The following is a 12,546-nucleotide window of genomic DNA, read 5'->3' as shown; positions in this document are numbered from 1 at the left end:
AGCATCCTCACCTCCTTCTTCTGCCTGTTGCTGGCGTTCAGGCATCATGCGTTGAGGGAAAAGAGCCCTCCTTAGTTGCTCCCTCTGCTCTTCGTCACGTGGTAATAGACAAATTGGGTGTATGCGACCCATGTTGCTGCAGTTTTTCAAATAATGAGAACGACAGAGGTGGAGGGGCGACATGATAGAGGTTTACAAAGTTATGAGCGGCATGGACAGAGTGGATAGTCAGAAGCTTTTTCCCAGGGTGGAAGAGTCAGTTACTCGGGGACATAGGTTTAAGGTGCGAGGGGCAAAGTTTAGAGGGGATGTGCGAGGCAAGTTCTTTACACAGACGGTGGTGAGTGCATGGAACTTGTTGCTGGGGGAGGTGGTGGAAGCAGATACCATAGAGACGTTTAAGAGGCATCTTGACAAATACATGAATAGGATGGAATAGAGGGATATGAACCCCGGAAGTGCAGAAGGTTCTAGTTTAGGCAGGCCTGGAGGGCCGAATGGCCTGTTCCTGTGCTGTACTGTTCTTTGTACACACCCTGTCCTCCCCTCCTCCCTCCCCTGCTCTTCCATGAACCCAGTCACCCCACCCTTTGTCCTCCCTGAGTACCCTTCCCTGCTCCTCCATGCATCTGGTAACTACACCCTGTCCTTCCTGAGTACCCTCCCTTTCTCCTCCATGTACAACCCCCAGACCTTCACTGCCATTACCTGAGAAGAATCACCCTTGCTGGTGCTGAGCCTGGAGACAACCATTCCAGTGTTGGTGTTCCTTGTGCTGTTGAATTCAAGAAAGTAAACCACGTACCTCAGACACAATTGTGCAAAGCTGACTGGTGTACGCCATGTTTAAACGAATGTGAACTGGGTGGCACAGGAATACCACTCGCAACTAATTTAATCTGGCAGGTAGGACTTAATTTGAGCTAAGTGTAGGTAATGAGTATTCATGGTATGGAAATTAATGCAAAGCTGCAATCCGCCACCATGCCAGGAGAACCCTGGACTGCTGCAAATATGCCGCTGACTTAATTTCGCTAAAAAATCCCACCTTCGGAAATCAAAAAAAACTCACACCTGATTACGACATACGAATTAGGAGCAGGAGTAGGCCACTTGACCCCTCGAGCCTGCTCCGCCATTCAATAAGTTTGTTGCTGAACTGTTCTGCCTACCCCCGATAACCTTCCACCCCCTTGCTTATCATGAATCTATCTATCCCTGTCTTAAAGATTTTCAAAGACTTTGCTTCCACCGCCTTTTGAGGAAGAGAATTCCAAAGACTCACGACACTCTGAGAGAAAACATTTCTCCTCATCTCTGTCTTAAATGGGCGACCACTTATTTTCAAACTGTGATGCCTAGTTCAAGATGCTCCCACAGGGGAAACATCCTTTCCACATCCAACCTGTCAAGACCCCTCAGGATCTTATGTTTCAATCAAGTCACCTTTTACTCTTCTAAATTCCAGCGGATATGTACCTAGCCTGTCCAATCTTTCCTCATAAGACAGCCCACCCATTCCAGGTACTAGTCTAGTAAACCTTCTCTGTACTGCCTCCAATGCATTTACATCCTTCCTTAAATAAGGAGACCAGTACTGTACACAGTACTCCAGATGTGGTCTCACCAGTGCCCTGTATAGCTGACGCATAACCTCCCTACTTTTGTATTCAGTTCCCCTCACGATAAACTATAACATTCTATTAGCTTTCCTAATTGCATGCTGTACCTGCATACTAACCTTTTGCAATTCATGCACTGGGACACCCAGATCTCTCTGCATCTCAAAGTTCTGCAATCTCTCACCATTTAGATAATATGCTTCTTTTTTATTCTTCCTGCCAAAGTGGACAATTTCACACTTTCCCACATTATACTCCATTTGCCAGATCTTTGCCCACTCAATTAACCTATCTATATCCCTTTGTAGCCTCCTTATGTCCTCTTCACAAGTTACTTTCCTACCTATCTTCGTCATCAGCAAATTTAGCAACCATACCTTTGGTCCCTTCATCCAAGTCATTTATATAAATCATAAAAAGTTGAGGCTCCAGCACTGATCCCTGTGGCACACCACTCGTTACATCTTGCCAACCAGAAAATGACCCATTTATGCTTACTCTCTGTTTCCTGTTAGCTAACCGATCTTCTATCCATGCCAATATGTAGTACCCTAGACCATGAGCTTTTATTTTCTGCAATAACCTTTGATGTGGCAACTTATCAAATGGCTTCTGGAAATCCAAGTACAATAACTCATGCCTGATTAAATCACCCTGCACTCCACCAAAGCCATTGTTGCTGGTCCCATGAAATTTCCCCCTAGGTTATTAATATAGACCAAGAAAAGTAGTGGTACTAATACTGACCCTTTAGGAACCCCACTATATACCTTCCTTCAGCTCGAAAAACAACCTTTCACTGCTACTCTCTGTTTCCTGTCCCTTTATCCCATGGGCTTCGACTTTGCTGACAAGCTGGTTAACTTGGCACTTCAGTTACGAGGATAGATTGGAGAAGCTGGATCTGTTTTCTTTAGAGAGGGAAGGTTGAGAGGAAATTTGATAGAGGTGTTCAAAATCATGAGGTCTGGATCGAGTAAATAAAAAGAAACTGTTCCCATTGGTGGAAAAGTTGAGAACTAGAGGCCACCGATTTAAGGTGATTTTGCAAAAGAACCACTTTGGAAGTCCATGTATGCCACATCAATGGCATTACCCTCATCAACCCTCTCTGTTACCTCATCAAAACAGCAAGTTAGTTAAATGTGATTTGCCCTTAATAAATTTCATTAATTAATCCACATTTATCCAAGTGACTGTTTGTTTTGTCTTGAATTATCATTTCTAAGACCTTTTCCACCACTGAGGTTAACCTGACTGTCCTGTAGTTGCTGAGATTATCCGACAGCAACCATGTTTATAACAAGTATTTTACCTATCTCAGAGACAGGGGCATAATGGCGAAATTTCCTAACTCCTCCCTGCCCCAGTCACACAGGGAACAGTGTAATTTATGATGCTTAGCATTTATATAGCTCAGGGCCCACCCAAGCATAGGCCTTCTACCTGGGCCTAGAGCTAGTGGGAAGGAAAGGAAAGTGAAGTGCAGTAGCAGATTTCTCAGGCCTTGGAGATTGGGACCTCATGGCTTCTGTTGGAGATTGGCAGTTTAAATGTCCTCATTAAGCCACAATATCATTGGGAGGGAGGGTTTCCTTCTACAGAAAAAAACCTACCTGAAAATCTTAGGCCTGCCCCTGGGATCCTTGGAGGCTTATACTGATAACAGAGCCCCGTGCTCTGGGCCGCCCCAGCACTGGGGCTCCCAAACAATGAGCTGGAATGTTGACACTGTCCCCTTTCACTCTTTTGAAAAGCTCCATCTGTCCTGTGCCAATGGACTACGGCAAGTTGCCCCAGGAAAGCCCAGAAATGTCAGGGCAATGAAACTTCCCCCATTTCCTGTCCTTTGTCCCGGGGAGCTAGTCATTCCCGGGGTTACTGGGTATTCTCTGGGGAGGTGGATATTCCCTGGAGTACTGGGTATTCTCTGGGGAAGTGAGCATTCCCTGGGGAATTAGGCATTCACTGGGGTACTGGGTATTCTCTGGGGAGAGGTGCATTCCTGGGAGCAGGACATTCCCTGGGGATATGGGGATTCCCTTGGGTACTGAGCATTGCCTGGGGACGTGGGAATTCCATGGGGCGCTGGGCATTTCCTGGCTTACTGGGCATTCCCTGGCTTACTGGGTAAAGGTCAGGAAATTCAGTCCTGTGCAATTTTCAAGTGTGATTCTGAGGACCTCATGAAAATGTATAAAATACCACAAGCTGTATGTTGATGAACTTGGCCTAATATCTGAAAGGCTGTCACTAAACATTTGAATTATAAGCTGCTGATAGCGGTGATTTCTAGTTTTCGTGCTACATCTGCGCCTAATTTGTTTTTGTTAAACAGGATATCTTTGAAGATAAGGGGAGTTTGACAGGAATATCAAGTTTTACCAATGCCAGATTTGGAGTTGCCATAGCAAACATGGGTGACATCAACATGGATGGATACAACGATGTAGCTATTGGAGCTCCTCTGGAGGAAGACCATGGAGGCAGCATCTATATCTTTAATGGACAAAGGGATGGTGTCCACAAGACTCATTCCCAGGTAAGGTTAGCTATAAGAGCCTTTTTGTGTATGCTACAATCCAGGCTCACCTAATCCTTTTGATTTGTGTTCACATTGAAGAGTAGTCCCCTCCTGAGACCTGTGTTAAGACCACTCAGGACAAAGCCCCCAATCAAAATATATGATTCTGATTGCGATGGGTGCAACACACTGTCAATTCAGTCCCGTCGCTTCACAGGTGGTATTATATGTATTTAAGCTTTCCAAATTGAAGAAAGCAACAGCTGAATTGAAACAATCTAGAAACCCCCGAGTGAGGCGAACCAAACCAGATATATTTAGATATCAACAAATTAACTGTTTATTAAAAAGAACTAAAATCTTAAACACTGCTAAGAAGAACCAATATCTAAAGACTGTATAACTTCTTATTTAAAAATCTAACTCCCGCATTCGCATACATATACTCAAACTAACAGTAGTTTGGTTTTTTAATTAGCTGCCTGCAAAAATAGAAAAAAACAATAAAGTCTTTGCAGATTACGCTTCTGACGAATGGTCTTCTGAAACAACACAGTCAAAATTCACTTGCAGTCTTCCAAGGTCCGATGAATCTGAAGATCCTTCCAGAGATAGGAATTCAGCAGTTCAGTTCAGCAGTTCTAGTATTAAACTCTGTTTCCAGCGATGAACACAGTAGATCATTAATTTGTTATTTCTTTAAGAAATAAATCTGGCTTGAAGCTTTTATAATTTTAAGAGAAAAACTGCCCAGGGTCTAAATTGACTTAGAAAGAGAGCTCGTATTTCCTTCACGTGCTGGATCTGTCTATTAACTGTGTGTCTCTGCTAGCCAGTTTCAAAGTCTAAATTGATACATTTAAATTTGGTTCTCTGTCTGTGTGGCTATGGCTTAGCAACCAGAATGCTCTTTGGCTTACAGTCTCTGCAGCCTTAAAGAAGTACTGATCTTTTACAGCCTTAAAGGTGCACTGCAGTATTTCCTGCGGAGAAGTAAAACAGGATCGTGACACCTCCGCCCCTGGAGAAATGAAACACCATTCCCGAAATGCGTTCCATTACAATGTTAAAAATAGAAATTGAAAAAACACTAACATTTTTTCCCCCACATTTACGCACCATTCACTGTACTAATACTTTACAGCATTCTCTTTATACCATCACCATCTACTTAAGTTAACATGGTTAAATCCGTGACAAAGTGTCGGCGATAACATTTTTCCCTGAGGTATGTACAACTCTTAGATGATAAGGCTGTAACAACAGACTCCATCTAAAGCTTCTAGCATTTCGGTTTTTAAACTTTTCCACAAACGTGAATGGGTTATGGTCAGTGTATATTAATATTCTTTATAGTGCTGGCTGACATATAACTCAATGTTTGAGAGCCAGTAAAAGTCCCAATGTTTCTTTTTCCACAGTGGAATATTTTTTCTGATGACGTTAGTTTTCTGGAAAAATACCCTACTGGCTTCTCTATGCCCAATTTGTCACTGCAGTAGGACTGCACCAAAAGAACAAAGAAGAACAAAGATAATTACAGCACAGGGACAGGCCCTTCGGCCCTCCAAGCCTGCGCCGATCCAGATCCTCTCTCTAAACATGTCGCCTATTTTCTAAGCTTCTCTATCTCTTTTCTTCCTGCCCATTCATGTATCTGTCTAGATACATCTTAAAAGACTCCATCGTGCCCGCATCTACCACCTCCGCTGGCAATGCGTTCCAGGTGCCCACCACCCTCTGCGTAAAGAACTTTCCACGCATATCCCCCCTAAACTTTTCCCCTTTCACTTTGAACTCGTGTCCTCTAGGAATTGAAACCCCCACTCTGGGAAAAAGCTTCTTGCTATCCACCCTGTCTATACCTCTCATGATTTTGTACACCTCAATCAGGTCCCCCCTCAACCTCCGTCTTTCTAATGAAAATAATCCTAATCTACTCAACCTCTCTTCATAGCTAGCGCCCTCCATACCAGGCAACATCCTGGTGAACCTCCTCTGCACCCTTTCCAAAGCATCCACATCCTTTTGATAATGTGGCGACCAGAACTGTACGCAGTATTCCAAATGTGGCCGAACCAAAGTCCTATACAACTGTAACATGACCTGCCAACTCTTGTACTCAATGCCCCGTCCGATGAAGGAAAGCATGCCGTATGCCTTCTTGACCACTCTATTTACCTGCGTTGCCACCTTCAGGGAACAGTGGACTTGAACACTCAAATCTCTCTGGACATCAATTTTCCCCAGGACTTTTCCATTTACTGTATAGTTCACTCTTGAATTGGATCTTCCAAAATGCATCACCTCGCATTTGCCCTGATTGAACTCCATCTGCCATTTCTCTGCCCAACTCTCCAATCTATCTATATTCTGCTGTATTCTCTGACAGTCCCCTTCACTATCTGCTACTCCACCAATCTTAGTGTCGTCTGCAAATTTGCTAATCAGTCCACCTATACTTTCCTCCAAATCATTAATGTATATCACAAACAACAGTGGTCCCAGCACGGATCCCTGTGGAACACCACTGGTCACACGTCTCCATTTTGAGAAACTCCCTTCTACTGCTACTCTCTGTCTCCTGTTGCCCAGCCAGTTCTTTATCCATCTAGCTAGTACACCTTGGACCCCAAGCGCCTTCACTTTCTCCATCAGCCTGCCATGGGGAACCTTATCAAACGCCTTACTGAAGTCCATGTATATGACATTGACAGCCCTTCCGTCATCAATCAACTTTGTCACTTCCTCAAAGAATTCTATTAAGTTGGTTAGACATGACCTTCCCTGCACAAAACCATGTTGCCTATCACTGATGAGCCCATTTTCTTCCAAATGGGAATAGATCCTATCCCTCAGTATCTTCTCCAGCAGCTTCCCTACCACTGACGTCAGACTCACCGGTCTATAATTTCCTGGATTATCCCTGCTACCCTTCTTAAACAAGGGGACAACATTAGCAATTCTCCAGTCCTCCGGGACCTCACCCGTGTTTAAGGATGCTGCAAAGATATCTGTTAAGGCCCCAGCTATTTCCTCTCTCGCTTCCCTCAGTAACCTGGGATAGATCCCATCCGGACCTGGGGACTTGTCCACCTTAATGCCCTTTAGAATACCCAACACTTCCTCCCTCCTTATGCCGACTTGACCTAGAGTAATCAAACATCTGTCCCTAACCTCAACATCCGTCATGTCCCTCTCCTCGGTGAATACCGATGCAAAGTACTCGTTTAGAATCTCACCCATTTTCTCTGAGTCCAAGCATAACATTCCTCCTTTGTCCTTTAGTGGGCCAATCCTTTCTCTAGTTACCCTCTTTCTCCTTATATATGAATAAAAGGCTTTGGGATTTTCCTTAACCCTGTTTGCTAAAGATATTTCATGACCCCTTTTAGCCCTCTTAATTCCTCGTTTCAGATTGGTCCTACATTCCCGATATTCTTTCAAAGCTTCGTCTTTCATCAGCCGCCTAGACCTTATGTATGCTTCCTTTTTCCTCTTAGCTAGTCTCACAATTTCACCTGTCATCCATGGTTCCCTAATCTTGCCATTTCTATCCCTCATTTTCACAGGAACATGTCTCTCCTGCACTCTAATCAACCTCTCTTTAAAAGCCTCCCACATATCACATGTGGATTTACCTTCAAACAGCTGCTCCCAATCTACATTTCCCAGCTCCTGCCGAATTTTGGTATAGTTGGCCTTCCCCCAATTTAGCACTCTTCCTTTAGGACCACTCTCGTCTTTGTCCATGAGTATTTTAAAGCTTACGGAATTGTGATCACTATTCCCAAAGTAGTCCCCTACTGAAACTTCAACAACCTGGCCGGGCTCATTCCCCAACACCAGGTCCAGTATGGCCCCTTCCCGAGTTGGACTATTTACATACTGCTCTAGAAAACCCTCCTGGATGCTCCTTACAAATTCTGCTCCATCTGGACCTCTAACATTAAGCGAATCCCAGTCAATGTTGGGAAAATTAAAATCTCCTATCACCACCACCCTGTTGCTCCTACATCTTTCCATAATCTGTTTACATATTTGTACCTCTATCTCACGCTCGCTGTTGGGAGGCCTGTAGTACAGCCCCAACATTGTTACCGCACCCTTCCTATTTCTGAGTTCTGTCCATATTGCCTCACTGCTCGAGTCCTCCATAGTGCCCTCCTTCAGCACAGCTGTGATATCCTCTTTGACCAGTAATGCAACTCCTCCACCCCTTTTACCTCCCTCTCTATCCCGCCTGAAGCATCGATATCCTGGGATATTTAGTTGCCAATCATGCCCTTCCCTCAACCAAGTCTCAGTAATAGCAATAACATCATACTCCCAGGTACTAATCCAAGCCCTAAGTTCATCTGCCTTACCAACTACACTTCTTGCATTAAAACAAATGCACCTCAGACCACCAGTCCCTTTATATTCATCATCTACTCCCTGCCTGCTCTTCCCCTTAGTCACACTGACTTCATGATCTAGTTTCTTACAGGCTTTTGTTACTACCTCCTCACTGTCAACTGACCTCAATTGGTTCCCATCCCCCTGCCACATTAGTTTAAACCCTCCCCAACAGCGTTAGCAAAAGCACCTCCAAGGATATTGGTTCCAGTCCGGCCCAGGTGTAGACCGTCCAATTTGTAATAGTCCCACCTCCCCCAGAACCGGTCCCAATGTCCCAAAAATCTGAACCCCTCCTTCCTGCACCATCTCTCAAGCCACGCATTCATCCTGACTATTCTTTCATTTTTACTCTGACTATCACGTGGCACTGGTAGTAATCCTGAGATTACTACCTCTGAGGTCCTACTTTTTAACTTGGCTCCTAACTCCCTAAACTCTGCTTGTAGGACCTCATCCCGTTTTTTACCTATATCATTAGTGCCTATGTGCACAATGACAACTGGCTGTTCACCCTCCCCCTTTAGAATGTTCTGCAGCCGATCTGAGACATCCCTGACCCGTGCACCTGGGAGGCAACATACCATTCGGGAGCCTCGTTTTCGACCACAGAACCGCCTGTCTACTCCCCTTACAATCGAATCCCCTACGACTATAGCCCTTCCACTCTTTTTCCCGCCCTTCTGAGCAGCAGAGCCAGCCACGGTGCCATGGACCTGGCTACTGCTGCCTTCCCCTGGTGAGCCATCTCCCTCAACAGTATCCAAAACGGTATACTTGTTTTGGAGGGAGATGACCGCAGGGGACTCCTGCGCTGCCTTCCTGCTCTTTCTCTGCCTTTTGGTCACCCATTCCCTTTCTCCCTCAGCAATCCTAATCTGCGGTGTGACCAATTCACTAAACGTGCTATCCACGACCTCCTCAGCATCGCGCATGCTCCAAAGTGAGTCCATCCGCAGCTCGAGAGCCGTCATGCGGTCTAACAAGAGCTGCAGCTGGACACACTTCCTGCACGTGAAGGAGACAGGGTCATCAGCCATGTCCCTGAGCTCCCACATTGAGCAAGAGGAGCATGATACGGGTCTGAGATCTCCTGCCATTTTTAATCTTAAGTTTAAACTTAGTTAAATGAAAAAGGAACGAAAAGTTTTTACCAATCACAATAAAACCAACCCCCAGGTAGCTAGCATCGATCGCTAATTTAAAGGGTTTCGTGAAATTTGGAGCAGCCAACACTGGTTCATTAGTTAAGATTGCCTTTAGCTTTTTAAAAGCTGCCTGGCATTCATCTGACCATACTACTTTGTTTTTTTTTGTAGCTAGTCGGTTAACGGAGCAGCCACAGTACTAAAATTTCACACAAACATCCGGTAAAAACCGCACATCCCTAAAAACCTCATTATTTCCCGTTTAGATTTAGGGATAGGGAACTCCATTAAGGCTTGTACCTTTGCCGCTTTTGGCAATACCTGATCTTGCCCCACTATGTGTCCGAGGTAAGCTACTCTAGCCTTTCCGAATTCACTTTTTCCCAAATTTATCACTAAGTCCATGGCTTATAACTTTTCAAACAAAAGTTTTGATTGGTTTAAGTGTTCTTGTCAAGTGCTGCTGTACATTAGTACATCATAGAGATATACTACACAGTTGGGAACACCGGCTACCACCTGATACATTAATCTTTAAAAAGTGACTGGGGCATTTTTTGCCTCAATGGCATCACCCAGCACTGATAAAGACTGTCAGGTGTTACAAAAACTGATATCTCTTTGGCTCGAGGAGTCAAAGGTACTTGCCAGTATCCCTTTAACCAGCTGATCTTGGTAAGAAATTTAGTGTTGCGCACTCTGTCGATACAGTCTTCCAAACGTGGAATTGGGTTGGAGTCTGCCTTCATTACCGCATTGACTTTTCTATAATCAATACAAAATCAGGTTGACCTGTTAGGTTTAGGTACTAGAACTCCTGGTGAACTCCAGCTACTTGCGATCAAATTATTTTCCAGTATGTACTGGATCTCTGCTTTCACTTGGGCCTGTTTGACTAGATTCAAGCGGTAAGGATGTTGTTTGAAAGGAACGGTTCCCTCATATCCACATCATGTGTGGCTAAGGATGTACATCCGGTTTATCTCTACAAACTCTGTTAAACATTGTGAAAAGCCTGGTTAGGTCTTCACGTTGCTTTCCCTCTAAGTACAAAAGCATATAGAACATAGAACATTACAGCGCAGTACAGGCCCTTCGGCCCTCGATGTTGCGCCGACCTGTGAAACCATCTGACCTAAACTATTCCATTTTCTTCCATATGTCTATCCAATGACCACTTAAATGCCCTTAAAGTTGGCGGGTCTACTACTGTTGCAGGCAGGGCGTTCCACGCCCCTACTACTCTCTGAGTAAAGAAACTACCTCTGACATCTGTCCTATATCTATCACCCCTCAACTTAAAGCTATGTCCCCTCGTGTTTGCCATCACCATCCGAGGAAAAAGACTCTCACTATCCACCCTATCTAACCCTCTGATTATCTTATATGTCTCTATTAAGTCACTTCTCCTCCTCCTTCTCTCCAACGAAAACAACCTCAAGTCCCTCAGCCTTTCCTCGTAAGACCTTCCCTCCATACCAGGCAACATCCTAGTAAATCTCCTCTGCACCCTTTCCAAAGCTTCCACATCCTTCCAATAATGCGGTGACCAGAACTGCACGCAATACTCCAGGTGCGGTCTCACCAGAGTTTTGTACAGCTGCAGCATGACCTCGTGGCTCCGAAGCTCGATCCCCCTACTAATAAAAGCTAACACACCATATGCCTTCTTAACAGCCCTATTAACCTGGGTGGCAACTTTCAGGGATTTATGTACCTGGACACCAAGATCTCTCTGCTCATCTACACTACCAAGAATCTTCCCATTAGCCCAGTACTTTGCATTCCTGTTACTCCTTCCAAAGTGAATCACCTCACACTTTTCCGCATTAAACTCCATTTGCCATCTCTCAGCCCAGCTCTGCAGCCTATCTATGTCCCTCTGTAACCTACAACATCCTTCGGCACTATCCACAACTCCACCGACCTTCGTGTCATCCGCAAATTTACTAACCCACCCTTCTACACCCTCATCCAGGTCATTTATAAAAATGACAAACAGCAGTGGCCCCAAAACAGATCCTTGCGGTACACCACTAGTAACTAAACTCCAGGATGAACATTTGCCATCAACCACCACCCTCTGTCTTCTTTCAGCTAGCCAATTTCTGATCCAAAGCACTAAATCACCTTCAATCCCATACTTCCATATTTTCTGCAATAGCCTACCGTGGGGAACCTTATCAAACGCCTTACTGAAATCCATACACACCACATCCACGGCTTTACCCTCATCCACCTGTTTGGTCACCTTCTCGAAAAACTCAATAAGGTTTGTGAGGCACGACCTACCCTTCACAAAACCGTGCTGACTATCGCTAATGAACTTATTCTTTTCAAGATGATTATAAATCCTATCTCTTATAACCTTTTCCAACATTTTACCCACAACCGAAGTAAGGCTCACAGGTCTATAATTACCAGGGCTGTCTCTACTCCCCTTCTTGAACAAGGGGACAACATTTGCTATCCTCCAGTCTACTGGCACTATTCCTGTCGACAATGACGACATAAAGATCCAGGACAAAGGCTCTGCAATCTCCTCCCTGGCTTCCCAGAGAATCCGAGGATAAATCCCATCTGGCCCAGGGGACTTACCTATTTTCACACTTTCCAAAATTGCTAACACCTCCTCCATGTGAACCTCAATCCCATCTAGCCTAGTAGTCTGTATCTCAGTATTCTCCTCGACAACATTTTCTTTCTCTACTGTAAATACTGACGAAAAATATTCATTTAACGCTTCCCCTATCTCCTCTGGTTCCACACACAACTTCCCACTACTATCCTTGATTGGCCCTAATCTAACTCTAGTCATTCTTTTATTCCTGATATACCTATAGAAAGCCTTAGG

General features: G+C 44.6%; 1 protein-coding gene across 4 annotated transcripts in view; it reads left to right on the top strand.

Moving 5' to 3' along the window:
* Window positions 1–12,546, top strand: part of LOC137346877 (integrin alpha-E-like) — a 397,091-nt gene that overhangs the window by 211,514 nt on the left and 173,031 nt on the right. For all 4 annotated transcript variants that reach the window (XM_068010834.1, XM_068010835.1, XM_068010833.1 and 1 more), the window contains one exon: window positions 3,961–4,164. In XM_068010834.1, coding sequence (XP_067866935.1) covers window positions 3,961–4,164 — 204 coding nt within the window. The remainder of the gene's footprint in view (window positions 1–3,960; window positions 4,165–12,546) is intronic.

The sequence above is a fragment of the Heterodontus francisci genome, chromosome 30, assembly GCF_036365525.1.
Source record: "Heterodontus francisci isolate sHetFra1 chromosome 30, sHetFra1.hap1, whole genome shotgun sequence".
NCBI classification, from domain to species: domain Eukaryota; kingdom Metazoa; phylum Chordata; class Chondrichthyes; order Heterodontiformes; family Heterodontidae; genus Heterodontus; species Heterodontus francisci.
The sequence above is the reverse complement of the archived record's forward strand: the minus strand, read 5'-3'. Positions and strand labels throughout refer to the sequence as shown.